This window comes from Phyllostomus discolor, chromosome 13 (genome assembly GCF_004126475.2).
Source record: "Phyllostomus discolor isolate MPI-MPIP mPhyDis1 chromosome 13, mPhyDis1.pri.v3, whole genome shotgun sequence".
Classification (NCBI taxonomy): Eukaryota; Metazoa; Chordata; class Mammalia; order Chiroptera; family Phyllostomidae; genus Phyllostomus; species Phyllostomus discolor.
Window position 1 is genome coordinate 41196224 of NC_040915.2, and position 26763 is coordinate 41222986.

The 26763-nt window shown below is 48.1% G+C and overlaps 1 protein-coding gene across 3 annotated transcripts; it reads left to right on the forward strand.

Moving 5' to 3' along the window:
* Positions 1 to 235: 235 nt before the first annotated feature.
* On the forward strand, positions 236 to 26092 carry CHFR (checkpoint with forkhead and ring finger domains). Of its 3 annotated transcripts, none has more exons than XM_028503629.1 (18): positions 276 to 508; positions 4782 to 4881; positions 7904 to 8013; positions 8827 to 8886; positions 9007 to 9213; positions 12544 to 12711; positions 14608 to 14767; positions 15615 to 15769; positions 15858 to 16020; positions 17779 to 17921; positions 19043 to 19159; positions 19618 to 19701; positions 20212 to 20282; positions 21241 to 21328; positions 23968 to 24075; positions 24434 to 24506; positions 24853 to 24934; positions 26010 to 26090. In XM_028503629.1, exons 1-17 carry the CDS (start codon positions 370 to 372, stop codon positions 24893 to 24895), a joined length of 1989 nt encoding a protein of 662 aa, XP_028359430.1. In that variant the 5' UTR covers positions 276 to 369; the 3' UTR covers positions 24896 to 24934; positions 26010 to 26090. The 3 variants fall into 3 exon arrangements, with proteins under 3 accessions (XP_028359429.1, XP_028359430.1, XP_035869814.1); XM_036013921.1 differs by having other exon boundaries at positions 336 to 508; positions 25972 to 26092; XM_028503628.2 differs by having other exon boundaries at positions 236 to 508; positions 24853 to 26092.
* Positions 26093 to 26763: the final 671 nt, after the last annotated feature.

Here is a 26763-nt window from a genome sequence, read left to right on the forward strand (position 1 = left end):
CAACTTAACATGGCGCCAACGGCGGCTATTTCCGAGATCTGCGACGACGCACTCGTCCCGGCCAGCATCAAAGATGGCGCCCAGGCCCACTGCGCACGCTCGGCTAGCCCTCACAGGCCCACTCCCCAAGGCGGCTCCCAGGTCCACTCTAGCCGCGGCGCTCGGTGGGCGCCACCGCCAGCCAATCGCAGGGCGTAAACCTCGTTGGCCCCGCCTAGCGGGTCTGAGAGACCCCCGCGACTTCGGTTGACAGCGGCGCGGCCGGTTCCGGGTTCGGCGCCGGCCGGCACGCGGGAGGCGGTGCGGCAGGGCCGTGAGGCCCGGGGCCACATCCGGTGACGTTCCCGGGTTCCGGCAGATGTTAAGCCGATGGGGCAGCCTTCCCAGAAGCCGCCGTCTCAGAAGCCGCCTCTGCAGCCGTGGGGGAGGCTCCTCCGCTTCGGCGGTGAGGAGAGCGAGCCGCCGGTCCTTCTGCGGAGACGCGAGTTGACCATCGGGCGGAGGAGAGGTGCTCGCCGGGGTGGGGACGGAGGCCGGAGGGTCCGGGGTGGGGCCGGGATGGGGGCCGGGATGGGGACCGGTGTAGGGGACCGGGAGCGGGACAGGGGTGGGGCCGGAGGTCAAGGGGCCGGGATGGGGACGGGAGTCGGCGACTTGGAGCCGGGGACGCGAGGTGGGGCCGGGTCGCGAGGTGGGGCCGGGGTCGCGAGGTGGGGCCGGGGTGCGGACAGAGGCCGTGGACTGGGAGCCGGGGCCCGCCGGCTGTGAGGAACAGCTTTCCCTGGGAGAGAGCCGACGTATGTGCTCCCTGGGGCGCCTCCTGCAGATTGTTCAGCCCTCGGGAGAGCTGGATGAGGAGGGGCGTTCGTTTATCCCCAGAGCGCCGTTGCCTCGGCGTCACGGCTGCACAGAGCACCTCCTGGCCGCCGCGCCGTGAGATGAGTCAGGAAGGGAGGGTAGCTGAGAACTCACAGCTAAGTGAGAATCTGGATGACTCGCTCATGAGCGGATGTGGGGGGAGGTGTGAAATAAGTCGTTTCGGAGAAATTAGAAAATAACCCAAGATGCCCTGGCTGGGTGGTTCAGTGGATTGAGCGCGGGCCTGTGAACCAAAGTGTCGCCGGTTCGATCCCCAGTCAGGGCACAGGCCTGGGTTGTGGACCAGGTGCCCAGTAGGGGGCGCACTAGAGGCAACCACACAGTGATGTGTCCCTCCCTCCCTTCCCCTCTCTCTCAAAATGAATAAATGAAATCTTTAAGAAAAAAAATAGCTCAAGATGAATAAAGTGAAGAGTATACTAAAGCGTATGGGATGCAGCTAAAGTAGTGCTTATAGCGAAATGTGTATAGTTGCCGGCCCTTCATTTGAAAACATCTCAAGTCCCAACTGCTGCTACCTTTGAAATACAGGGTTGGCCAAAAAGTTCGTTGTTGTTTTTTTTCTTCTGTAAGGTAGAGCCCTTACTTGTCTTTAACTTCATTCAAAATGATTTTGTTAAGATTGTATCGTGACAGCTGTTACATCAGCATGCATTTAAAAAAATTTAAGATTTGTAAATTTTTGTGTAGCCATTTTAATATTGGAGATGGAGAAAATATGAAGTATTTTTGGCATATTGTGCTTTATTGTTTCAGGAAAGGTAAAAATACAACTAAAACGCAAAAAAAAAAAAATTATGTAGTGTATAGAGAAGGTGCTGTGATTGACCAAACGTGTCAAAAGTGGTTCGTGAAGTTTCATGCTGGAGAGTTCTTGCTGGACGGTGCTCCATGGTTGGGTTAGACCAGTTGAAGTTGATAGTGATCAAATCGAGATATTAATTGAGAAGGATCAACACTGTACCACGTGGGAGATAGCCAACATACTCAAAATGTCCACATCAATACAGTTATTAGTGAAAATGAAAAGTGTGTCTTTTATTTTATGGAAAAAAACATACGAACTTTTCGGCCACCCCAATGTATGTTGGTCTAGTGAATGGGGGAGCCAGAGACAGGCACTGTGGAAAGAAGGGGGTCCTCCTGCTCCCCACGTGCTGCTGGAGCGGCTTTCCTGCAAAGTCCAGTGCACTGGTCAGGCCAAAAAAATACTTAGTTTGTATATTGTGACCGCGTACTTTACAAAAGAGAGGAGAGTGATTACTCTTTAAAAGCAGAGGCTTTTGGTTTCACTTTACCCCTTACAATGGACCTGCAGCTATTTTTGTTTAGCAGGGGTTTTTTTGTTTGGTTTTGCTTTTTTGTTTTTTGGTTGTCGGAAATCCCAAAGTCGAGTTAACTTTTTTGCAACTATGGAAGTGCTTACATATCATTAGAAACTTTTGAAAGACAAGTAATTGTCTTTAATCGAGGTGATTGGAAGTTTGGTGAAGACCAGAAGCCCTGGAAAAGAACTGCTGGGTTTCCACCTGGCATCATCACATAATTTGCTTTGTGCTAACATCTTACCTTTCTGCAGCTTTTGTCCGTGCTTCACAGTCTCGGGAAGGGTTGAGATCACCCGTGTGAAGTGCTTAGCCGAGGCACTCAACGTTAGCCATTGTTATTATAACACAATATTAATAACAGCATTTTACATGTTCCTACAAGGAGAAAAAGCATGTCAAGTTAATCTGCTTCTTAATAGAAGTCCTTCCATCGCATGTATTAAACTTCACAGCAAAACCTGTAGTTGCTGTATTAGGAACTCCGGTCAGGCTGCTGTGACAAAGTACTGGAGAATGGGAAGCTTAAACAGAAACTCATTTCTCAATCTGGAGTCTGGAAAGTCCCAGATGAAGGTGCCAGTGGGTTTCCAGTTGAGAGCCCTCTCCTTGAACAGCTACCTTTTCGCTGCTGGACAGACAGCCATGGTGTCTCTTCCTGTCTCTGTGAGGTCACAACCTTCTCAGATTAGGGCCCACCCCCACTCCCTGCAGGCCTATCTCCAAATACAGTCACATTGGGGTTAGGGCTTCAACACATGAATTTGAGGTGCACACAAACATACCATAGGAACTGTAGGACTTTATTATATTAACTTAAAATGATTACATACCTGCTATGTACAAGGCATTACTTGTGGGGAAAGGGAGAGCTGAGTTGATGTGTGGGAGAGGAGATGAGGACCTCACCTTCCCAAACATCCCCATTCTTGGGGAGTGGCAGAACTGTGCAGCAACCACATGGGAGATGTAACCAGTTGAATGACAAGTGGGGCCCATGCCAAGAACAGGAGTTGAGCACAGATTATCTCAGGTCCAAATTAGAATGGTGATGTTTTGGCATGCACAGCCTGTTCAAAACCCACACTGGTGACAGCGTGACTAGTGCAGGGTCTGGGCCTGGAGGTGGTGCTTGGTGCAATGGAGACATCTGGAGCACAGGTGACATTCACCTGGACAAATGTAACACTTCCCATACTGCAGAACAAAGGCTGATGCAAATAACATTTCTAATACGTGAGGTTTATAGAGGCCTGGTTCACGTATGGTAAAATCTACCCTTTTGGTGTTCAGTGAGTTTTGAGAAATAGAACCACCACTAGTCACCCCAGGGAATTCCCTGGTGTCCTTTTGAAGTCCTTCCCCTCCCCGCAAGCCCAGTTTCTGGCAACCACTGAGTTGATTTCTGTCCCTATCGTCTGTCTTTTCTAGAATAGCTACTTGTGAGCACACAGTATTCCACCAGTCTTTTGTGCCTGCCTTCTTAATCTTATATAATGCTTTTGAGATCCATCCTTTGCTGTCCTGTGTATCCATCTCTTCTGTTCCTTTCCATTACTGAGTAGTGTTCCCTTTCTCAGATGTACAAGCGTTTGTTTATTAATTCATCATCAGTTGATGGACACTATTGTTTCCCACATTAGGTTATTAAAAAGAAAGCTATTATAAACCTCAATAACTATAGCACATACACCTATTATAAGCAGATTAGTGATTAGATATTAAAAGCTTCCTGAAAGCTTTAATTCTTTAGGTTTAAGGAGAGAACAAAGTATTTGAGGATTTTCTCTTTGCATTTAATGAGAATATAAGAATTGTGTTTAGCTATAGCTGCATATCCCTTCTGTTTTTAATTTTCTTAAACATGTACGTGTGCCTGTGATCATTTCCTCAGTCATATTCTGTGACCGTTTGTCATTGCTTCAGTTTTGTATGGTTTATGAAACCTTAGTTTACACAGAAAAGAAATTGACTAAGATAAAATACTGAAGCCCTGGTTGTCGCGGCTCAGTGGATTGAATGCCATCCTATGAACCAAAGGGCCACTGGTTCGCCAGTCCAGGATACATGCCTGGACTGCAGGCCAGGTCCCCAGTAGGGGGCACTCAAGAGGAAACCACACATTGATGTTTCTCTCCCTTTCTTTCTCCCTCCTTCTCTCTCTAAAAATAAATACATAAAATATATTTTTTAAAAATATACTGAAGAATCACATAATTAAACCCCTTAGTATATTTTAAGTTCTATAATATTTATCATTAGCTGCATACATGTGCATGTTGTGTAACTGATGCCTAGAAGCCGTTGCTGTTTATTTGGAGGTGTTGGTGGGGTATCCTGTCCCCTTAATGGACATGAAGAAGGCTCAGGACACAGTCCCTGTCCCTTTACTTTGGATTAACACTTAAATCCTTTAACAAATGTTCTTTGTACCTTGCTTAATTAGGTGTTGTCTCCTTAAGTGCATACACTGTGGGCCCTGATTTCCAGTCACGTGCAAACACGCTCTGGTTATGCAAAGGGCTGTTTGTGCACGGTGAGCACAGTCACATTCAGGTGTCCCCCTCTGTGTTTTAGGTTGTGACCTTTCATTTCCTGGCAATAAACTGATCTCTGGAGATCACTGTAAAATTATTGTGGATGAAAAATCCGGTCAGGTGTCGCTAGAAGATACCAGGTAAGCTCTTTCTGGACAACTTTTCTGTTTCTTTTTGTAGTTTCAGGAACCTGACATAAAGCCAGTGACTGTGGAGAAGAAACAAGGGTTGGTTTTCTGTAACCTGGCAGTTGGCCAGGCCATCGGGGTATCAGGAAGTATACTTCCCACTCCCGGCATGGATGCTCAGTGACACGTGGGTGTCTGTGACCCTTCTTGAAAGTATTCAGATTAAAGCAACAATATCTTAGAAATAAGACTTAAAAGAAAGTGATAAATTTTTACTTCTTGCAAGCCTACTTAATTAAGCTAGACAACTTTTTCCCCAAATAAAATCTTTCCTTTTTAAATTTTTATTAGTTTTTTACAACATAAGTAGTATGTAATAGAGAACAGCTTTGGCCCTGGCAGGGTAGCCCAATTGGTTCGAGTGTTGTCCTAATGCACCAAGATTGTAAGGTTGATCACCCATCAGTGTACAAACAAGAAGCAACCAATGAATGCATGAATAAATGCAAAAACAGACCAATGTTTCTCTCTCCCTTTGTCTTTCTGTCTGTCTAAAACCAATACATAAAAAAATTTAAAATATTAATTTATTTTTAGAGAGAGAGGAAGGAGGGGAGAGAGGGAGAGAAACACCAATGTCCAGTTGCCTCTTGCACACCCCCTATTGGGGACAAGAGAAAAGCTTGCCAAAATCTCACTTACCCATGAAAAGTACATACATATTTATTTTACATTAATGACATTTTACCATGTTTACTGTTATATCTGCTTTTTTCACTTATAATGTTTCTGGAGTGCTTGACATGTTAGTACGTCTAAATCCATCTCATTTTTTTTTCATTGTTATATAATAACTAATGGGAATTTATTATTTTGACTTTTCTTGTAAGTGACAGTAGTGATTTTCTAAAACTTTGCTTTTCTGTCTAATTATTTGCTTGGGATAAATTTATAGAATGGAATGCTGTGTCAGGATGTGCCTATTTTAACTGGTGCAAGTGGCAGATGGTCTTTAGCAGTGTGCTGAGTGTCTTTCCCACCAGATGAGGTTTTGGATTTTTATTTTAAGATTTTATTTATTTATTTTTAGAGAGAGGGGAAGGAAGGGAGAAACAAGGAGAGAAACATTGGTGCAAGAGATGTCAAGTGGTTGCCTCTCTCTGGTCCCCAACCAGAGGGTGGGGGGAACCTGGCCCACAACCCGTCCATGTGCCCTGACCAGGAATCAGACTGGTGAGCTTTCAGTTCACAGGCTGGCACTCAGTCCACTAAGCCACACCAGCCACGGCAGGTGTTTATTTTTGTAAAGGCCAGGCACTGTGGGGACAGAAGACTAGGAACTGGGATTTATTTGGAAGCACTGGCATTCTTATGCCCCTTGTCTCGGATTGTAGGTGTGGTTCTATGTCTCATCACAGTAACCACGTTGCTTCCACAGCCGGTCTTCTGCATCTGGTCCTGGCTCTCCTGCATGGGCCATGTGACAGTATTAGCTTCCTGTGGCTGCCGTAACAAATTACTTCAAACTTAGTGGCTCAGAACAACATAAATTCATGATCTTACAGTTCTGGAGGTTCAAGTTCAACTCAGGTCTCATTGGACTGAAATCAGGGTATGGGCTCCAGAGAAGAATCCCCACCTGCCTTTTCCAGCACCTAGGGGCCACTGCCTTCCTCAGTGAGACGCTGGAGGGGAAAAGGGTGTTCCAGGCAGAAGGAACCACAGGCGCTCTACGCGGTCAGAGTGAGTGGGGGTGCAGGTCTGGGCGCGAGACCCAGTGGCCACACTGTAGCTTGAGAGCAGCAGGATGTCATGGGGTGCGGGGGTGGGCAGTGAAGCAGTAGCATGAAGTCAGATGTTCTATTCAGGAAGAGCATGAGGGTGGATCGTGAGGAGGAGCCCAACAGCACAGGCCCTTGGCAGCATGTGGCTGTGCCGCGGGCGTCAGAGCTGCACTGGAAAGTCCCTCCTCAGCGAAGGGCTTCCTGTCTCTTCTGACTCAGGTCCCTGGCCTCCTCACCACCAGTACCTCTCCCACGCAGCAGGGTGTCCCTGATTGACTGGAGCAACCTCCCAGCTGGGTGGGCCCCAGCTGACCTCCCACTTTCAGGAGGAGTCAGGTCTCATTTGAAGAGTGAGCTGGTCCAGGTCATGGCTCCTGGAGGGAGGGGCAGACCTATGGACAGAGCTAAGTACAGAGGCAGGAGAAAACCTGGGAACCAGAGCCCAGAGCTGCTGGCTCAGGTCCAAGGGTCCACCTGCAGAATGTGGTGGTGGGAGAGCAGAGACATTGGAACACTTGACCAGACTGGCTGGTTGCTGGTCAAGCTGCCAGTAAGGGGGCGCTTCTGTCTCTGCCTCATTAAGTGTTTACATCATTCCTCTGAGTAATTTATCATTTCAAGGTGCTAATTTTTTATTGACATAATTAACATAGAGTATTTTATTAGTTTCAGGTATACGTCATAGTGATTCGTTATTTCCGTGTATTATGAAATCCCCACAATAAGTCCAGTCACCATCTGTCACCATACAAAACTGTCACAGTGTGACTGGCTGTATTCCCTACACTGTATATGACATCCCATGACTCATTCATTGTATAACTGGAAGTTTGTACCTCTTAATCCCCATCCCCTATTTCAACCTGTCCCTCAGCCTCTCCCCACTCTAGTAACGGTCTGTTTTGTGTTTTAGATTCTACATATAAGTGAAATCATGTGGTATTTGTCTTTCTCTGTCTGTTTTACTTCACTAAGCACAATACCATGTAGGTCTATCCGTGTTGTCACAAATGACGATATTTTGTTCTTTTTTACAGCCTAGTCATATTCCCTGTATAGGTGCACCACTGTTTATTTATCTAGCCATCGATCAGTGGGCACTTAGGTTGCTTCTACATCTTGGCTTTTGCTGCAATCAGCATAGGGGTGCATGTATCAAAGTGGTAATATTGAACTGCTTTCCTAGTAGTTGTAGAAACACATTTTTAATACCATGTGATTTTAAAATTGCATTTTTATTTTCTCTGCAGCACCAATGGAACAGTAATTAACAAGCTGAAGGTTGTTAAGAAGCAGACTTGTCCTTTACAGACGGGGGATGTTATCTACTTTGTGTTCAGGAAGAACGAGCCAGAACACAGTAAGAGGAGACTCAATGGGGTGGACGCACATGTGCTGTGCAGGGGGAAGTTCTGCTACAGCTGGGACGCTTCCTGGAAAGAGTCTCTCTATTGTTTATATAGATTCTTGGTGTGAGTTGTGTCTGTTCAAGAATGGGGCCCAGCCCTTCAAAAATACCCCCGTGGATGTGAGGCCTGGATCTCCAAAGGGCAGCCCTGGGGAAGCGAAGGGGGATGGATTGGGCACACAGTAGGACACATCTGCATTGTGGGTAGTAAGGCCTAGAATGGGGACTAGAGACCACGGCTGGTCTTGCTCTGGAGACTTGACAGGAGACAGCAGCTTAGACTGGGTTCCATTAGGGCTTTCCCAGCTCTGAGTTTCTGAGTCTGTGGAAGAAGGACCATACTGGACCAGGAGAGTCAGGAAGCTTTGAAGGGTTACCCCTGAAACAGGGAGAAGGAGCGGGCGTGCCCTAGGTTGCCCGCAGCATAACCACAGCCAGCCCAGGCCACAGAGAGTCTCGTGTCTGTACCTTCCGTGGAAGGACAGGAAGGCGCAGGCTCTTCACCTGGCTGGTGCCTTGCCTCCCTTTTGCCTCCTGACACAAAACTTCCTGACTCCAGACGTGGTTTCCTGAGGCTTATGTTAAAGTTGGTTAGCATGTTTTGAATCATTTGTTTTAGAATCCCTGAAACTGGTGAATATTGTTAGTGACTGATAGGTCAGAATAGTCAACGAGGACACAGAGACTGGAGGGAAGAGATGGGAAAAATGGGCTCTGGCTCGGTGTGTGGGCTGACACCACTCTGACTGGGCTCACTCCTTTTAGACGTGGCGTACCTCTACGAGTCCTTAAGTGAGGAGCACGGCCTGGCACAGGACTCCTTCGGTAAGTGAGATCTCAGCAGAGGGCTGTCTGCAGTGACGAGGAGGCCTCTCCATCAGCTGGTGTGGAAAGCAGCTGCACTCTGAGCCCTGACTGCTCCTTCTGCTGCTTTTGTGCTTCCAGAGGCCAATAAAGAAAACATGTTCCATGTGACCAAAGATACCTCAGGTGCCGGGCAAGGGGATGAGCCCCAGTTCCTGCCGCCATTGCCCACCACTCAGGTGTGCTTTGAGGAACCACAGCCATCAACTTCCACATCTGACCTCTTCCCCCGGGTCGCTACCTCTTCCATGGAGCCCCCTGCAGGGCGAGCACCACCCTCCAACCCCGGTGAGTTGGGGTTTCGGATGGAACTACACTGCTTTCTGTTCACTAATCTTGACCTATGTTGTCGTGAGACAGATCAGCCTCTAAGGAGTTCAGAGGTGGCATCAGGTTCTCAGTAGTTAAGATTTCTGTGCAGTAAATATTCTTGTTTCAGATGCAGGGGAAGTGCTGAAGGTCAGAGACTATGGTGCTGTGGTACTTTTTACAGTTTTACTGGGATATAATTCACATACCATAAAATCACCTGGCAACCACTAATCTGCTTTCTGTCTCTGAATTTGCCTCTTTGGACACTTCGTGTAAATGGAGTCCTCTATTACATGGCCTTTGTGTCTGGCCTCTTTTACTGGACCTCACATTTTTAGACTCATCTAGAGTAGCATATGTTTTTAAAGCCAATTTTATGTATTTTGGTCCTTACAGCATGAATTCTTTGCCTTCCTTTGTTGTTACTAGAGAAAATTCTTGCTCTGTAGATGAAGTATCATTAAGATGTTAAAATATATACATATTTATTTTCTAAATTGGATCACACTATACATATTAATATTTTAGCTTACTTTCTTAACTATTTTATAGTTTTCTTCCATATTATCTTCAGAATTATCTTTTCAAGTTTAAAAAAAAAGTCTTTTTGAGATTTTGTTTTGAGAATTGACATTTTTACAATACTCAGAAAAATGCTATTTTCCCCTGTTTATTAAGGTCTCTGATATTCATTAGTAAACTTACATCCTTCTCCGCCTAGTTTTGGGATACTTATTTGTCTCTTGAATGCTTGTTCTCTTGTTCTTACCTTATAGGCCAGCCTGCAGATTTTTTATGTCTCAAAGACACTCTCAATGAGGGTGTTTGGGTGTGAGAAAAAGAAAACCTGGCCTCTGGCACAAAGTCCGGAGACACACAGCCAACCACAGACTCATCAGCTCAAGACCTTAGCACATACTATCTGTCTGCCACATTTTGCTTCTTTGTCCTCTTGCTTTTTATCTTCTGATTACAATATGACTGCCACAGCTCCAGCCATCACAGCCACATTCAAAGGCAGGAACCAGCAGGGCCTCCACATCACTAATAATCAGAGAAATGCAAACCAAAACTACGATGAGATATCACCTCACACTTGGTAGGATGGCCATCATCAAAAAGACAAGAGATTGCAAGTGCTGGTGTGGATGTGGGAAAAGGGAGCCCTGGTGCCCTGCTGGTGGGGCTGCACACTGCTGCAGGCACTGTGAGGACAGTGTGCAGGCTCCCCAGGACACCAGGAATAGATCTGCTGTAGGACCCAGCAGTCCCACTTCCGAGTATATACCAGAAGGAAGTGAAACATCTCAAAGACGCCTCCGCACTCCTGGCGCTATTCGCTGCAGCATTATTGACAACAGCCGAGGTACAAAAACAGCCTAAATCAGGGGTGTCACACTCATTTTCATTGAGGGCCACATCAGCCTCACAGTTGCCTTCAAAGAGCTAAAAGTAATTTCAGCTCCTTAACAGTTAAGGAGTAGTTATATCTATACAGTCCTAAAATTATTTCAGCCCTTTGAAGGCAATTGTGAGGCTGATGTGGCCCCCAGTGAAAATGCGTTTGACACCCCTGGCCTAAATACGCAATGATGGATGAAGGTGGCATGCGTGTGTGTATGGACATAATGGGATATTAATCTGCCATAAAAGGGTGATGCATTCGTGTATACTACTTGTGTAATTTAAAAATATATAAACACCAAAACTGTTCCTATAAGCAAACTGTTCCGATGAAAACTTAGCTCCAATTCTGTAAATGTGGGTTTTCCTATCTGTATACCTAAGTGTATTAAGAAAATAACCGCAGTTAATACTTCCAGGATGCCTCCTAAATGTGAAGTGGGGTGCCAAGCACTTTGGTTAGGGTTAGTTAGTCCTCACCATGGGTGTCATTATAACCTTCATGTTGGAGCAAGGAGCCCAACTGCAAGTACAATGCCCTCAGGACCCACCCGGCCCTGGAAGCTGCTGCTTTTCTTTTTCTTTTTTTTTTTTCTTTTTCTTTTTTTCTTTTTTTTTTAAGATTTTATTTATTTACTTTTAGGGAGGGAAGGGAGGAAGAGAGGGAGAGGGAGGGGGAGAGAGAGAGAGAGAGAGAAACATCAATGTGCGGTTGCTGGGGGTTATGGCCTGCAACCCAGGAATGTACCCTGGCTGGGAATCGAACCTGGGACACTTTGGTTCCCAGCCCGCGCTCAATCCACTGAGCTACGCCAGCCAGGGCTCAAAGCTGCTGCTTTTCTTCCCTTAGGATGCAAGACAGTTTGTTCACAAAACACTTCTAAGTTTTTTCTTTCTGCTGCAGTAGACCAGTTTTTTAAAAAGCAAATAGAAACACTTACCATTTGAACATTACAGACTAGATATACATTCTACAATAATACAATTGAGGTCTTTATTAAGATAAAGGTTATTTGAAAGCTTTTTTACCTTTCTGTCAAATTCATTTTGATTGATGACTCTGCTTTTTGCTCATGAAGACCAGTCCTTCCACCCTGACCAGACAGTTCAGTTGGTTAGAGTGTCGTACAATAGGCCAAGATTGTAGGTTCAATCCCCAGTCAGGGCACATACAAGAAGCAACCAAAGAGAGTGCATCAATAAGTGGAATAATGTGTCGGTGTTTCTCTCTGTCTCTCTCTGTCTCTCTCTCTGTCTCTCTCTCTCTCTCCCCCTCTCCCCCTCTCTGTCTCCCCCCGTTCCTCCCCCCTGTGTGTGTATGTGTCTCTCCTTCCTTTTTCTCTAAAATCAATAAATTGATTAATTTTTTTAAATGCCAGAACTTTTGCCAGGAGTTATTTCTCCCTGTTTCCCTTTGTTACCCTTGGAAAAGTGTTCACATTCTCCATCCCCACCTGTCTGGTCTTCCTCTTGCAGTGAGGCCCTCTGCATCCTCTTCCTAAGGTATCTGCATGAACTTGGGTGTCAACAGTGTGTTTTACGTGATGACATGCCTGTGGATTGGCCATGGTTAGACTAAATGTTCAAGGCTGAGCCCCATTGCAGACATGTGTGTCTCTCCCTGTGAATGTGCTGCGTGCCCCCAGCACCCCTGAGCACAGCAATGGGCACAGTGCATTTCAGAAGTGACTTGAGTGGTTAGGTGTTTCCTGGAAGCACATGTCATTCTTTCATTTCGCAGGTTGACGCTCAGTCCACTGAGCCACACCAGCCAGGGCTGCACATGTCATTCTTACACATGGCATCTTAAACCACCTGCATCTGGTTTGGATCGTTGGCGCTTCACCCCCATGCTCCCTCCTTCCAGGCTGGTGGATCAAACCTCTCTTGTTTGTCTCACAGCCACCGGAGGTGCCGGCATCTCCCTGAAAGAGTGTGGTCCACCTGTGACAAGCGAAGACACCTCCAGCGTCCCTTCAACTGTCCCCAACAGAGAGGGAACATCCTTTCCTCCATCAGAACCACAGAATCCAGAGAGTCTGGAGCCCGTTAAGAAGAGAATGAGAGGAGGTCAGAATCTCGTGGTTCCCTGTGCCCTTGACCTTCTGGCAGGGCTGCAGCCTGCCACCCCGGGGGCTCATCTTCCACAGAAGCACGAGGATGCATCTCAGGCTGAGCCCTGTCATACCTCAGCGTTTTCTGAATGGAATTCAGGGGTCTTCTTTCCTGTTTACTATGAGGAGATAGATGGTCTTCATCTGGAAACAGTGCATTCAGAGTTGTATTTCTGTCCTGACTCAACCAGTTCTTAGGAATATGTTATCTCTAAGCTAGTCTGAACCTTCACATCAAAGGTAATTTAGAGAAAAATCTGTGCTTTAAAAGACAAAAGTTAAAAAGCCTGTAAAATATTTCTGGGCATGTGCAGTAGGACAATAGCTATGCGTCAGTCCTGAGAGCAGGACAGGAAAGCACCAGAGCAGGGGGCTTCGGATGGGAGGAAGAGCCAATTAGCTGATATAATTAACCAGCTTGGGGAGGAATCAGCAACAGGTATATAAAAATAAGCAAGTGTAAAAATGGATCTTTTAAAGATTTTATTTATTTGTTTTTAGAGAGGGAAGGGAGGGAGAGAGAGAGAAACATCAATGTGCAGTTGCTGGGGGCCGTGGCCTGCAACCCAGGCATGTGCCCTGACTGGGAATCGAACCTGCGATGCTTTGGTTCGCAGCCCGCGCTCAATCCACTGAGCTATGCCAGCCAGGAAAATGAAGCCATTTTTTATCTCAGTAAAGATGAAAAGTTGTAGGAGGAAAACAATGATAGTTTACTCTTTATCTCAGTAGTAAATACTTAAGCAAATAACCTACATATAATGTACTGAGCCAACAGTTGTGTTACAGTAAATTGGGAAGGAAGCCCAGGGGACAGAATCCTATACCATAGTAGATGTCAGGAGATGGCTTCCAAAATTGACCTAAACGTAGCATCATAGTTCAGACACACCGAGTCTCCAAGAGGAGAAGCGGCTAAAATGCACGAAAGCAGTGTCTTCGGAGGAGGGAGACTGAAGGTGAGGAGAGGCCAAGCAGAGGGTGCAGCTTCTGCTTTCTTTTAAAAACTTTCAGACTTTTTAGCCATATACAAGTATTAATTAAAAATAAAACTATGATTAGCAACACCTGAGAATTATAGAAAAAAAATCCCACCAGGAGAAGAAAAGTTTTTTTTTTTTTTTAAAGATTTTATTTATTTATTTTTAGAGAGGGAAGGAGGGGGAGAGAGAGAGAGAGAGAGGGAGGGAGAGAGAGAGAAACATCAATGTTCGGTTGCTGGGGGTTATGGCCTGCAACCCAGGAATGTACCCTGGCTGGGAATCGAACTTGGGACACTTTGGTTCCCAGCCCACGCTCAATCCACTGAGCTACACCAGCCAGGGCTAGAAGAAAAGTTTTAAAGCTCCTCGTAATGGCCCTGGCCAGGTGGCTCAGTTGGTTTGAGCATCAGCCCGATATACCAAGGTTGTGGGTTCAATCCCCAGTCTAGGGCACATGCAGGAATCAATGAATGAATGCATCAATAAGTAGAACAACAGATTGATGTTTCCCCCTCTCTCTCCCCCTTCCTATGGTAATGTCTGAGATTTTGACTTTCCAGCAATCAGTTTCCTGTGTATATGAGTCATGCTTTTGTTTGTTGAAGCAAAAATGATGTTAGACACTACTCTTTGACAGCTGGGCCTTACCTCTGTCTCCTGAATGTCTTTTATGTCATTAGCTATTTTTCTAAAACAGGACTTAAATGGACTGGAGGATGAGACTTACTATGGACCTTGTTAAAAATGCCCTTAAAACATTGGCCAGGACTGTGTTCTGTCTGCAGGCTAAAACTTTCATAAAATGAAAAGAGCAAGTGTCTGTTTCCTTCTTGGATATGATTGCCACAACCTGTCCCTATCTTTTGCAGATGGAGAACCCAACCCGAACCTGCATTTGTTGGTCACAGACCAGGGTGGAGACACCCTCAGTGCCCCTGAGGGGGTCAGGGCTGCGGTTGAGAAGCCTGACAGGATGGAGGAGCAGCTCACGTGCTGCATCTGCCAGGACCTGCTGTACGACTGTGTGAGGTGCGCCTGTGTGGGTGGCTGGGGGCCACAGGTGCAGTCAGCCTCTGGGTCACATTTGGGGTCGAGTCCACTGATGTTAATAGTCTTTCTTAAATGGCCTATAAGCCAAAAACCTGGCCCCCATGACCAAAGTTGCAGAAGGAGCCATGAGACTGGTGTGGCAGTGGCCTTGGTTGACATAGTCATGTCTAACCTAAGTGCTGGTCCACCTAAGATGCAGACCAGGTGAACTGCACCTGGTTAAGGACACACTAGGTAACACAGAAGGAAGGTCCCAGGAGTGGCTGTGGGAGAATGCTCATGCCTTGCTTTTCTGTGGGGAGAGTTAGAGCCTATCCGTGTCTCAGCTTAAGTGCGGGCCTCTTGTGCTTGGCGTCTGTGTTCCTTGCATTTCTGGAGTGCAGTGTGCTCTCTGAACCTTCCGGGACACAGAATCGCCCCATGGCCTCTAGTTTCTTTTACTTGACAAGGGCCAAGTGAACATAGCTTAGGTTGAATGCTGTGTTTTCACGTGGGGACTGTTTCTCTGGTGGGATGTGGGAGTCAGGCAGCATTCCTGGTCATTTGCTCAGGATGCAGATGTTTCCAGCTGTGGGCACCACACAGAAGTGTAGGCTCCAGGCCCTGCTGAGGTGATAGTTTGCTCGATTTTGTTTTGTTGCCAACCCTCAGCTGGGGCAAGGCCACGCCCTCCTCTGGGGAAAGAGGCAGTGTGACCCGGAATCCCAGCTTCTAACGCTCCAGGCAGGCCATGCCCTGGGGACTGGGGCTGCTGTGGCTTGGTGGGCAGAAGTTCCCCCTGCAAGTGCTCTGCGGGGTCACCTGAAGGCCCGTCCTCGCACCACAGCCTACAGCCCTGCATGCACACCTTCTGCGCGGCCTGCTACTCGGGCTGGATGGAGCGCTCCTCACTGTGCCCCACGTGCCGCTGTCTGGTCGAGCGGATTTGTAAAAACCACATCCTCAACAACCTGGTAGAGGCGTACCTTCTCCAGCACCCAGGTAAGTGGAGCCCCTGCCCAGCTCCCGCAGCCACGGACATGTCCCCAGGGTCCTGCCTGCCAGCAGAGCTGTGTCCTTTGAATCGCAGACAAGAGGCGGAGCGAGGAAGATGTGCAGAGCATGGCCGCCAGGAACAAGATCACTCAGGACATGCTGCAGCCCAAAGTCAGGAGGTCTTTCTCAGACGAGGAGGACAGTTTGGAGGACCTGCTGGACCTGTCAGATGAGGACAGCGAATCCTCGGATGTTAGGTGAGCCTGCACCTGGCAAGGAGTGGGGCAGGCTCTGCACCGAGCAGTCAGCTCTCTGGTGTTCTGGGCTCACTTGCAACATGTGACTTCAGGTGGCGATGTTCCCTGTCTTGAGTGTGGCATGGAGGGGCGGGCACTGAGAACAGCCCCTGGCTCCCAGGCTCTGAGCAGTATCAGCTACCCTGCCTCCTCCAGTGCCTTGGTTTTTTGGTTTTCAAGTGTACATGGAGCATTCTGGTTTTTTGTTGCTTATCTGTATTGGGGTCCTGCTTATTCAGATGTAACTGACGTGTAGCACTATGTGAGTTTCAGGTGTCCTGCGTGATTGGACAGGTGAGATGATCACCACAGTAACTGATACCCTTTCGCATGCTGACCTCTCTTGACTCTGGCCGCAATAGGCATCATTTAACGTGTTCCTTGTCCCGCACGAGCACATGTACTCTGTAGCTTATCTACTGACCATAAAGTCCTACAGCATAAGTGCCAGTGTCTGTCATTTGTCAGGATGTTCATGCAGAGAGTGTGCAGTCTGGGGAGACCGCACTGTATCTGCTGTAGAATGTGGAGGCTCCTGACTCACAAGTCCAGGGTCTGAATTTTGACCCGAGGCCGTGATATTTAAAACGACAACAAAACCCCCAAATTTATCTTTATTCCTTTTCACAAAACTTTGCAAATAACTGTCAAGCAAAAAGAAACTAAAAGTCACCTCAGGGTGAACATATTGTTTATCCATCTGGCCATTCAGATGTGTGTCATGCACACTTCTTTTCTGACAAAGTAGGATGCACTGTAGTCAGAAGTAAATAACTTTGTGAAGGTGGGCTTATACTGTGTCTGAGATTTTGTAGTTTCCCGATGTTTTAAACTCAGAAACCATGCTGCAGTGAGTTCCTACGTTTGTAGTTTCTTGCAGTGCCCAGTCAATTCCCCCATGAGGAACAGGTGGGAGGGGCCAGCCAGGTCAGAGAGCTGAGGGGAGGAGCCCTCGAAGTGTCCTCAGATGCCTGCTGGCAAGGTCCTAGCAATGGCACTACCTGTGGATGGTTTTTATTTTTTCCCACCTGGGTTGGGTCCCAGGCTGGGTGCCACCTGTTCTTCCCTCACTGGTTCCTGCCATTGGTGCAGGCTCAGGAAGGCGTTTTCTGACTGAATGGGAAGGAGTCCCTGTCAGTCTTTCCGTGGGTTGTTTGTACTATCTGCATCCTGAGAGTTCAGCTGACCTGCATGAGGCTGGGTGGGCTGGGCTCCTGCTGGCTACTTAGGAAGTTCCCTGAGGGCAGCAGCGTTCAACTGCAGTGCATTTTGTTCTGGTTTTAATGTGTGCAGACATTCCCTGGGTGGCCAGGGTGATAGTCCCAGGTGCCCTGGGGGTCTGGGGGCACCTCTGGATGCAGCCGCAGCTCTCCCAGCATTGAGCCTTTGAGAGCAGGTCCTGCTCCTTGTGGAGACTGAGTTGCTGTGCCCCTGGGGGTGTCCTGCAAAGCAAGGACACCTCAACACCCCAGGAGCAGTTGAGGAGTGAGGGCTGTGGAAACTGAACAGTAGAGGTGGCCAAGAGCAGAGCCCAGAACACTCACCGGGTGACAGTCGGCACTACAGGGCTGAGGTGTGAAGTGGGGACTAGGTCCATGGGTGGAGAAGACACTGCTGGGATCAGGGATCTGGCCCTTGTCTCATCCCCACCGCCTCCATCTGTGAGGGCAGCTGTCACCCCACCCCTCTGAGCTCAGGTCTGTGTGTTTGTCCTCGAAGCCAGCCATACATCGTGTGCAGACAGTGCCCTGAGTACCGGAGGCAGGTGGGGCAGCTCTTCCACTACTCGGGACCTGGCAGCGAGCAGCGGGCAATGCAGGCACCCGGGGACACACCATCAACGTCTGCCAGTGTCACACCAGGTGAGACGGCAGTGCCTTCTGAGATGTGGCCCTACTGTGATCACTCGGGGTGTGGCTCCTCTCTGCTCTCCCATCCCCTGCTTCTGGTGGTCCCACTGCCTTGTAGCTTATTGCTTCTTACATCTGTTCTGGGCTAAGAAACTAGGTAATTATCATATTCCCTGCTCCTGGACACTCCTGGGAAATGAGTCCTGATTCTCACCTTGAGCCCCCACAGCCACCGACTTTGGGGCAGCTGGTGTTCCTGGTGGTACCTGTCAAAGCCAAACAACCACGCATGGGCCCCTCCAGTGAGAGACTTGCCTCTTTCTGGCAACGGCCCATGCTGTTCCCGGAGCTGCCCTGAGTGCTGTCTGCCTGTTTCTGCCAGCCAAGTCCTGAGTTGCCATCAGGAAAGGGAGAGTGGACACACGGAATCTGTGGTTTGTGGCCCCACAAGGGCCTGGCCTCTTAGCCACTGTCGGCCTAAACCCATCATGACCTAGAATGAGGTCACTGACCCAGAATGTCACCTAGAGCCACATTCTTGACCATCTGTCACAGCGCTGTGTAGTGGCTCTCGGTTACTTTCTGTAGGCCACATGCACAGGGTCGTGCAGTGCTTGGTCTCCTGCTGACCCTGCCACTCACCAGGTGGTCTCTGTCGTTTGCAGATTGCAGACACAAGTCCCCGTTGGGATGGGGCCTGGAGCTAGTGTGCGTGCTCAGAGCCTCAAGTGGATGGAGAGTGTCTGGCTGGGCCACATGCACCATCGCCTGGTGCGGGTCAGCCAGTGTTGCCTGCCAGGCCTGTCGCTATATTGTTTTATGGTGTGTGCTCTGTGGCCTGTCCTTCCTTTATAGGAAATGGCAGAAAACCTTTGTGATTTTTGACATCCTGATAACAACCACTGAACCAAAAGATAACTTTGGTTGTTTTCAGTTTATTTAAACTTCTTCATTTCAGTGGTATACTGTTAACTGTCTATTGAGGGGAAGGGGTCTGAATTCTCCTGAGTGTTCGTGGAGGTCTGTCTGTATGTCTTTGTGTGTAGTTTATAACCACCCCCTAGATTTTTTTTCATTTGCTCCTTCTGCCTGTGCCCCAACACACACTGGCCTGTTGTCCTGTCTATCTGCAGCCCAGGACTATGTGTGCACCCTGCAAGGAAGCCATGTCATATGCACCTGCTGCTTCCAGCCCATGCCTGACCGGAGGGCGGAGCATGAGCAGGACTCCCGCATTGCACCCCAGCAGTGTGAGTAAGCACGTGCATGCCGTCTGCCTGAACAGCCTCCTACCGTGAAGCCTCGCCTGTGTGTCCTTCAGGCTTGGGTTTCAACATGTGGTTGACACTTGTGCTTGTGTGTGGTGGGAAGTAAGGATGCAGTTCTGCTTTTCCATCGTGCAGTTTGTGGTCCCTGAGTGGACACATGAGTCACCAGCTTTTCCCACCAATTGGTGAGGCTTTCCCTGCTGTATATCCAGTGTCCGTACTTGGTGGTTCTCTTTCTGGAGTCTGCATCTCATGCCTGCCCATACATTGGGGCCCCAGTCATTCTTTCATGTGTCACTTTTAAGTCTGGTAGATAAATATGATGCTTTACTTTAGAGTTTGTGGGTTGCTGTTAAAATCAAGCTTGTTGCTTATTTGATGGCCCTTTGGCCTGATTTTTCACGGGAGTATCCTGACTGGCAATTGTGCTGTGTCCACAGGTACCGTCTGCCTGCAGCCTTTCTGCCACCTGTACTGGGGCTGCACCCGGACCGGCTGCCTCGGCTGCCTGGCCCCCTTCTGTGGTAATGCTGCTCTTCAGCCAGTTCTGCCTCTGTATATTGGTGCATTTGAGGGTGGAATGGGGTGGTGTGGCCTGTCACGTGTCCAAGGATGGGGAGGCCACTATAGGTCCACACAAATTAACTGCCTTTTCCCGACATACTGCATGGCTGGCCATTTAAAGTGTTGGCTCAGCACCAAACAATAACAGGGGAATTCAGGAGATCCTGAGTTCAAAGTCAAGAGGGTTTATTTATGCACAATGATCACCACCCCTAAAAGGGCACAGCCTGGCCATAGCCTTCAGATCTGTGATAGCAGACCAGGCGCCGAGGAGACTGGAGAACAGGCCATTTCAGGAAGAGGGAATGGAAGTTATTTTATTGTTCTCACTATAAAGTTGTGGTTTGTCATAGAACTTTTTATTTGTAGACTCCATGATGAAGGGAAGGTGGTTATATTAGCTGTCGGGGGTACAGTGCTTTTACAAAATGTTCGTAAAACAGGTAATGTTGCTTCCCTTTACCTGACAGAGCTCAACCTGGGCGACAGGTGTCTGGACGGGGTGCTGAACAACAACAACTACGAGTCTGACATCCTGAAGGTACCTGGGTTAGGCCAGGGCCAGGGGGAGGCCTCCCCAGCACTTTTTTGGTTGCTTTAATAACTTGGCATTTTCTGACTCGTGCCACCACTGATGGTCAGCATCGTGTTTATATAGGGCTGTTTTCCCCCATAGTCCAAGAACTAGGTCCTTCCTTTACGCCCATCATGCCATGAATCCTAGGTGCTTCTATGGCTCCTGCTCGCCCCACACAGAGGTTCTTTGGCTGGGCCAAGGTACCCCTGGGCCTGGGTGGAGCTGGAGCCTTCTCTCTGGCTCTCTTCTGATAATTTCCTTCCCCATGTCAGGAAGCAAGCACAGCTCTTAGGATTTCAGTGTGTTTAATGTGCACATCAGTCCCTCTCACCCCATTTACGTGCAGCCTCCCAGATAGGACTGAGGGCCTCTCAGCTGCATGGCACATTCCTGAGCACTACTGCCCCTGGTTAGGTGTGCACATGGAACTTCCCTGTAGGTCTGCCCAGAAAGCTGGGCAGCTCTGTGTGAATGAAGGGCAGAGTGCAGATCCAGACACCAGCTTCCTGGCCACATGGTCATGGGCCAGTCACTGTGGTGTAGCTGCTCCGGCTGGGGTGGACGTCTCACACTCCTGTGCTGGGATGCCCTGGTAGAGATCCTGGCATAGATTCAGAGAATATGCGTCACTCTGCACTAGAGTCTGAAGCTGGCCTGCCTGGTGAGGCTTGGAAGCATCTGGACAAGAATCCCTGTACACTGGTTTGTGGGTGTGTTACCACGTTGGTCTGGGGGCCCTGGTGCACGGGCCCTCCTGGCTGTCCTAAGCTGTGGTCATGGAGGTGAGCCCACATAAGGTGCACGGCTGCCCTCTACAAAGACCCACCGTGTTTAGGTTACAACTTTGAGGGCTTTTTCACAAACCGTTTACCCTCTTGTCCAAGCTTGTGTTTCTCCTGTTGCCGTTGTTTCCCCACCACAGAATTACCTGGCGACCAGGGGTTTGACATGGAAGAACGTGTTGGCTGACAGCCTGGCAGCGCTGCAGAGAGGAGTGTTCCTGCTGACGGGTAAGCTCACGGTGCTTGCCATCCCCTGCAGAACGCTGGCATGTCCGTGGCCCCTGGGCCTCCTGTGAAGCAGTTGTGTCTGTCGGGCCCCTGGGCAGTGCTCCCACACCCACAGCTTCGACCTCTGCCCACCCTGGCAGAGACGGAAAGAAAAGCCCTAAAACTTCAGAATTTTTTCAAAGTGGGGTTTGAGTCCTCATGACCCGTTCCAGGATCTCTTCTCCCAGACAGGAGGGAGGGGCCCAGCACTAGAGATGTTTGGTGTCAAGGTCCTGAGTGGATTGTTCCCACACCCTCCGGGCCCTCGATTGCCTGTCATTCAGTGTGTTGGTGACCGAAGGGTCGGCTCCTCCCACAGAGACACCTGGTGCCTTGGCAGATCATGACTTTTGTCACTGAGGGAGGCTGCAGAAAAATCAAGGGGTTTTATCTATCTTTTTTTTTTTAAGATTTTATTTATTTATTTTTAGAGAGGGAAGGGAGGGAGAAAGAGAGAGAGAGAGAAACATCAGTGTGCGGTTGCTGGGGGCCATGGCCTGCAACCCAGGCATGTGCCCTGACTGGGAATCAAATCTGTGATACTTTGGCTCGCAGCCCGCACTCAATCCACTGAGCTACACCAGTCAGGGCAAGATTTTATTTATCTTTAGAGAGAGCGGAAAGGAGGGAGAAAGAGAGGAAAAGAAACATCAATGTGCAAGAGATACATCTATTGGTTGCCTCTCACATGCCCCCAGCTGGGGACCTGGCCCAGAATCCAGACATGTGCCTTGACCGAGAACAGAACCTGTCCACAGGCCAGTACTCAATCCACTGAGCCACACTCGCCAGGACTAAGATTTTATTTAATTTGTAGAGAGAGGGAAAGGGAGAAAGAGGGAGAGAAACATCAATCAGTTGCCTCTTGTATGGGCCTTGACCTGACTGGGAATCGAACCAGCCACCATTCGCTTTGCAGGATGGCAGCCAACAAACTGAGCTACGCTGGTCAGGGCTCAAATGATTCTTTTGTGAAAGCCTTGAGAGGTTTGCTGGGAATCCTTCCAGGCTGTTTCTGTGTTGTGGATACACTCCAGGGAGTATCTCAGGTGTTTTCTGCTGGGAACTCCTGGGTAGTTGCCCAAATCTGTCAGCTGGGCCTTAACTCCTTTCATTTGTTAGTAAGAATGACATGGCTCACACAAAATTGGAAGTGTACGGGGCAGTATGAAGCATAAAGTAAAAACCATTGGAAATCCTACCACCTAAAAGCTTATACCCAGTGATAATATTCTCATGACCACATACACCCACGTGCACATAACTTGCATAAATAAAATCCTACCACACATGCCATTTTATAACCTGTCCACTCAGCAATACATATTGGACCTTCCACACACCAGTAAAGATCTATACACCTTTATTTTTAATTACTATAGTATTGTAACCTATTGGGTTGGCCCAAAAGTTTATTTGGTTTTTTAGATAAGATGGCTCTAGCAGCGCTTAGTTGTCTTTAACTCCATTTGAAACAATGTTGTTAGATTGTATTGTGACAGCTGTCATATCAGCGTGCACTTAAAAAAATGTCAAAATGGATGAGTTTTTGTGTAACCATTTTAATATTGAAGATGAAGGAAAAGACATTTTTGGCATATTATTTTTTATTATTCTAAGGTAAAACTGCAACTGAAACGCAAAATAAAAGATTTGTGCAGTGTATAGACAAGGTGCTGTGACTGATTGAACATATCAAAAGTGGTTTGCCAAGTTTTGTGCTGGAGATTTCTCACTGGATGGTGCTCCACAGTTGAGTAGACCTTTTGAAGTTGATAGCGATCAAATTGAGACACTAATTGAGAATAATCAGTGTTACATACACCATGTGAGAAATAGCTGACATACCAAAATATCCAAATCAATAATTAGTGAAAGTGAAAAATGTTTCTTTTACTTTACGGAAAAAATGGTGCACACAGCTGAGACTTCGTCCTGTTAACTAACTCCTCCCAGGGCTGTGCCTCCGGAGTGGGGACCGGCAGCCAATTTCATCTGTCAGGTCTTGTAAATAAAGAGGTGAACAGGGTTTCATTGTCTTTTTATCTGCCCGTGTTTGATTATTCACAGAATTGAGGATCCTTTTGTTCTATGGGTCATTTGCTGTCTGTGACATCAGCCCTTATTTGTGTCAGGCTGTTTGCACTTTGGGTGTGGGTGTATGTGACGGCTTTGTTATGTGAGGCCAGCACGTGTCCTCGGTGTCGCAGATTTCCCAGTTTCCTTAGCTCTCACCTTCCTTGCACGTGTCTCCATTGTGATGTGGACTGTGGGCACTCAGTTACTGACCCTTATGTGCCATTAATTTTCATGGCATACTTGGAAATAACTAGAGAAAAATCATATCATTCCTTTTAGTGCTTTTTTGAGTTTTAAAAATATTAAAAATTTTAATCCAAGTGGACTTGTTTTACGGTAAAGAAACAAGTTGGCATCTGAATTGGTTTTGTTCTTGTTTCCCAAACATCTGGCCCGCTCTCTCCTCCATTTATGGATCAGCGTGTTAGTCCTCCACTAGTGAACACAGCCACGTCTGTCCTGCTGTTTTGGACACTGGCGTTCCTGATGTCTGGTCGTGCTGCATGACCTGTGTCTTCCAGATTACACGGTCACGGGGAGCACTGTGCTGTGCTACTGCTGTGGTCTGCGGAGCTTCCGAGAGCTGACCTACCAGTATCGGCAGAACATTCCTGCCTCCGAGTTGCCAGGTAAGTGACTCCCTACCCCCATCTCATGTCTGTTTGCTGTGGCTTCTATGCTCCTGCATGACAGGTCAGCATTCTGTCTGGGCCTTTGCTTCGTGTTCTTAACAGAGGGCTGCCTGAGTGCCGTGCCACCTCAGGCCCCAGGTGCACAGAATGTCCGAGCTGGAGTAATACCACTTCCTGAATTGGGTTTTCAGTTAAACATTTTTATCCTTCCTGGAACAGTGGAAGGAAAAGTGTAAAGCAGGGCAAATTGTAGTGCATTTCAGCTGCAGTGTCTCTGGGTCTTAGGTAAACTCCCTGACCTGAGTATATGAGTATGGTGTACACACTATACATTGTGATGATTTTCTCTTTCTAGTGGCTGTAACTTCCCGTCCTGACTGCTACTGGGGTCGAAACTGCCGCACTCAGGTGAAGGCCCACCATGCAATGTGAGTGACGCTGTACTGTGCCGGGCGGGGTGTGTCCTCTCAGGTCCTAGAGGCTGGGACAGGGGTTGACCCTTGTTCTTCTAATGGGCTTTTTCAAGTGTTGCGTCCCAGTTGACATCTCAGCTTTTAGGGATGTTTGTGGACTAGCCAACTAACTACTTACAAATATACTACTCTAACCATGTAGTCTACAAGTGGTGTTGCCATTTAGGAACTCTACTCTCCTGTTACCTCATTTTGTGAAACACTTGCATAGAAATGTTCACCTCTCCCTTCCACCTCTGAGTTTCTTTGGTGGTGTTAAATGTTTGCTCTCGTGTGTAATTTGACTGCTTTCTCCCTGCAGGAAATTCAATCATATCTGTGAACAGACGAGGTTCAAGAACTAAGCATCTGAGGAGGCACCAAGGTGGCTTGGGAGCACAAGGGTCAGTGACAGCATGTTTCAGGAAGAACTAAATATGAACATTGTAGGGCATTTTACACTCCCTCAGGGCACACTGGGGGCCTCTGCATCCAGCACTCTGGTGTGACTTTTTGTTCTGTGGAGGAGACCCTCTCATTGAGGCCCCAGCAACAGCCTGGGGAGCCCAGGGCGTGCACTTCCATCCTTTGAGCTTGGGGCCACCTGAAGCGCTTCAGCCAGAACAGCCATCAGCTGTCCCCTCCTCCTCCTGAGATGGTGGCCTGCAGGTTTGCTCTTTGTACCTTTCCCACAGCTGTGGTTGAAATGCACATCTCTTTCCAAGAAAAGTTTCATGGGAGAAAAAGGAAAGTTTGTCAGAAACATTCTGTTCTTTAAGAAAAACGTTTACAGCCCACAGGCTTTGCAGTGCCCCGCAGGGAAAGCCACAGCTCTTACGAGCTTTTATTTTAATAGGGTTGGTGCTTATCTTTTAATAAGATTTAAATACCACAAATTGTAGCACAAATAATATAATTTATAATTTACAAATTGACTAATATTAGGGATAGTACGGTATTTGAAAAAACAAATGTATGTTTCCGTTTATTAATAAAAACATCATCGGGTGTCCAGAACTGCTAGCTCTGGACACCGACACTGAGTGTGTGGCCCCTCCCAGGCCTGGGGAGGTTGGGGCACCACCACCCTGAGCCTGCAAGCAAAGAGCTGGCCCTGCTGCTCCTCTCTCTGCATAGCTGCAGACCCCACCCACTGTCCCCAAGTTCTTTATTCCCTCTTGCGGGGCCCTGGGCAGCCAAGGCGCACGTGCAGGTCAGCCCTGCTGGCATCTTGACCCCCCAGAGCAGCCCCTTCCCACCAAGAGCTCCAGGGGCCTTGGCTTCCACTAGTCCTTGCCCTTTCCTCCTGCATTGAGTTTGCTGTCATCTGGAATAATACTTGAAATTTTGTTCTTTGTAAAAGAAAAAATATTTTTTATCTTTTATTAAAATCACCTGTTAATTTTGTTTGCAAAATTGTAACTTTTTTGCTTCTTCTCAGGAATACGATTTTAAACTGTTGTCTTGCTCTTGATACAGACTGAGAAGCAGCACCTGTTTGTGAGAGAAGGCCTCCTTCCTGAATTCTAATAAACAAGCCGTGTCTGTTTCTCTCTCCTGCATGTTTGTTCATGTATTGGTTACGATGTGACCCTTCCCATCACAAGGACAGATGGCTGTAGACATCTCTAGTTAATACTAAGGAGATTCTGCTGAGTTAGCTCTCAGGCACAAGTGACCCTGGCTTGGGCCCCAGGTCTGAGCACCCATGAAAAGGTGCAGGGTCTCTTGGATCCGCCAACCTGAGAGAGCCAACCAGAGTGCCCTGTTGGTCCACTCTGAAGCCACAGCTTTGTGTCCAAGCCCCAGGCTCTGCTTGTGCAGGAGTGAGGCCTGCCCTCCACACCTTAAGATGTTGGCTCATCACCCTTTCAGCCCACCCCACCTCTCCCCAAAAGTGAGAACAAAGGTGCAGTCCCTTGGAGGATGTACCAGCTTTTTTTTTTTTTTTTGTCTATGTTTAAATAACATGGAACTCCTCACACTGTGCTGAATCTATCCATGAAGAGGAAGGTGTGTGCCACATCACACTGGGGGGGCCCATGGTGTGGGCCGACCCCGGTGGAACTTGGGATCCCCATTCCTAATGAGTGCACAGGCTAAGAGTAGCTGTCAGCTGTAAGTCTAGGGCAGAACCCTAGGACCAGGGCAGCTGTTCTACAGAGGTGGGTGGGTGTGCGTCACGCCATGTTTTTGTGATTTTCTGTACTTCCTCTTCCTCAGCACCCTCCCA

Coding starts and splice junctions, on each gene's coding strand:
- CHFR (XM_028503628.2), top strand. CDS start 370: ATGGGGCAGCCTTCCCAGAAGCCGCCGTCTCAGAAGCCGCCTCTGCAG. Junction 19,160..19,617: donor CCGCATTGCACCCCAGCAGT/GTGAGTAAGCAC, acceptor CTGTGTCCACAG/GTACCGTCTGCCTGCAGCCT. Junction 19,702..20,211: donor CTGCCTGGCCCCCTTCTGTG/GTAATGCTGCTC, acceptor TTTACCTGACAG/AGCTCAACCTGGGCGACAGG.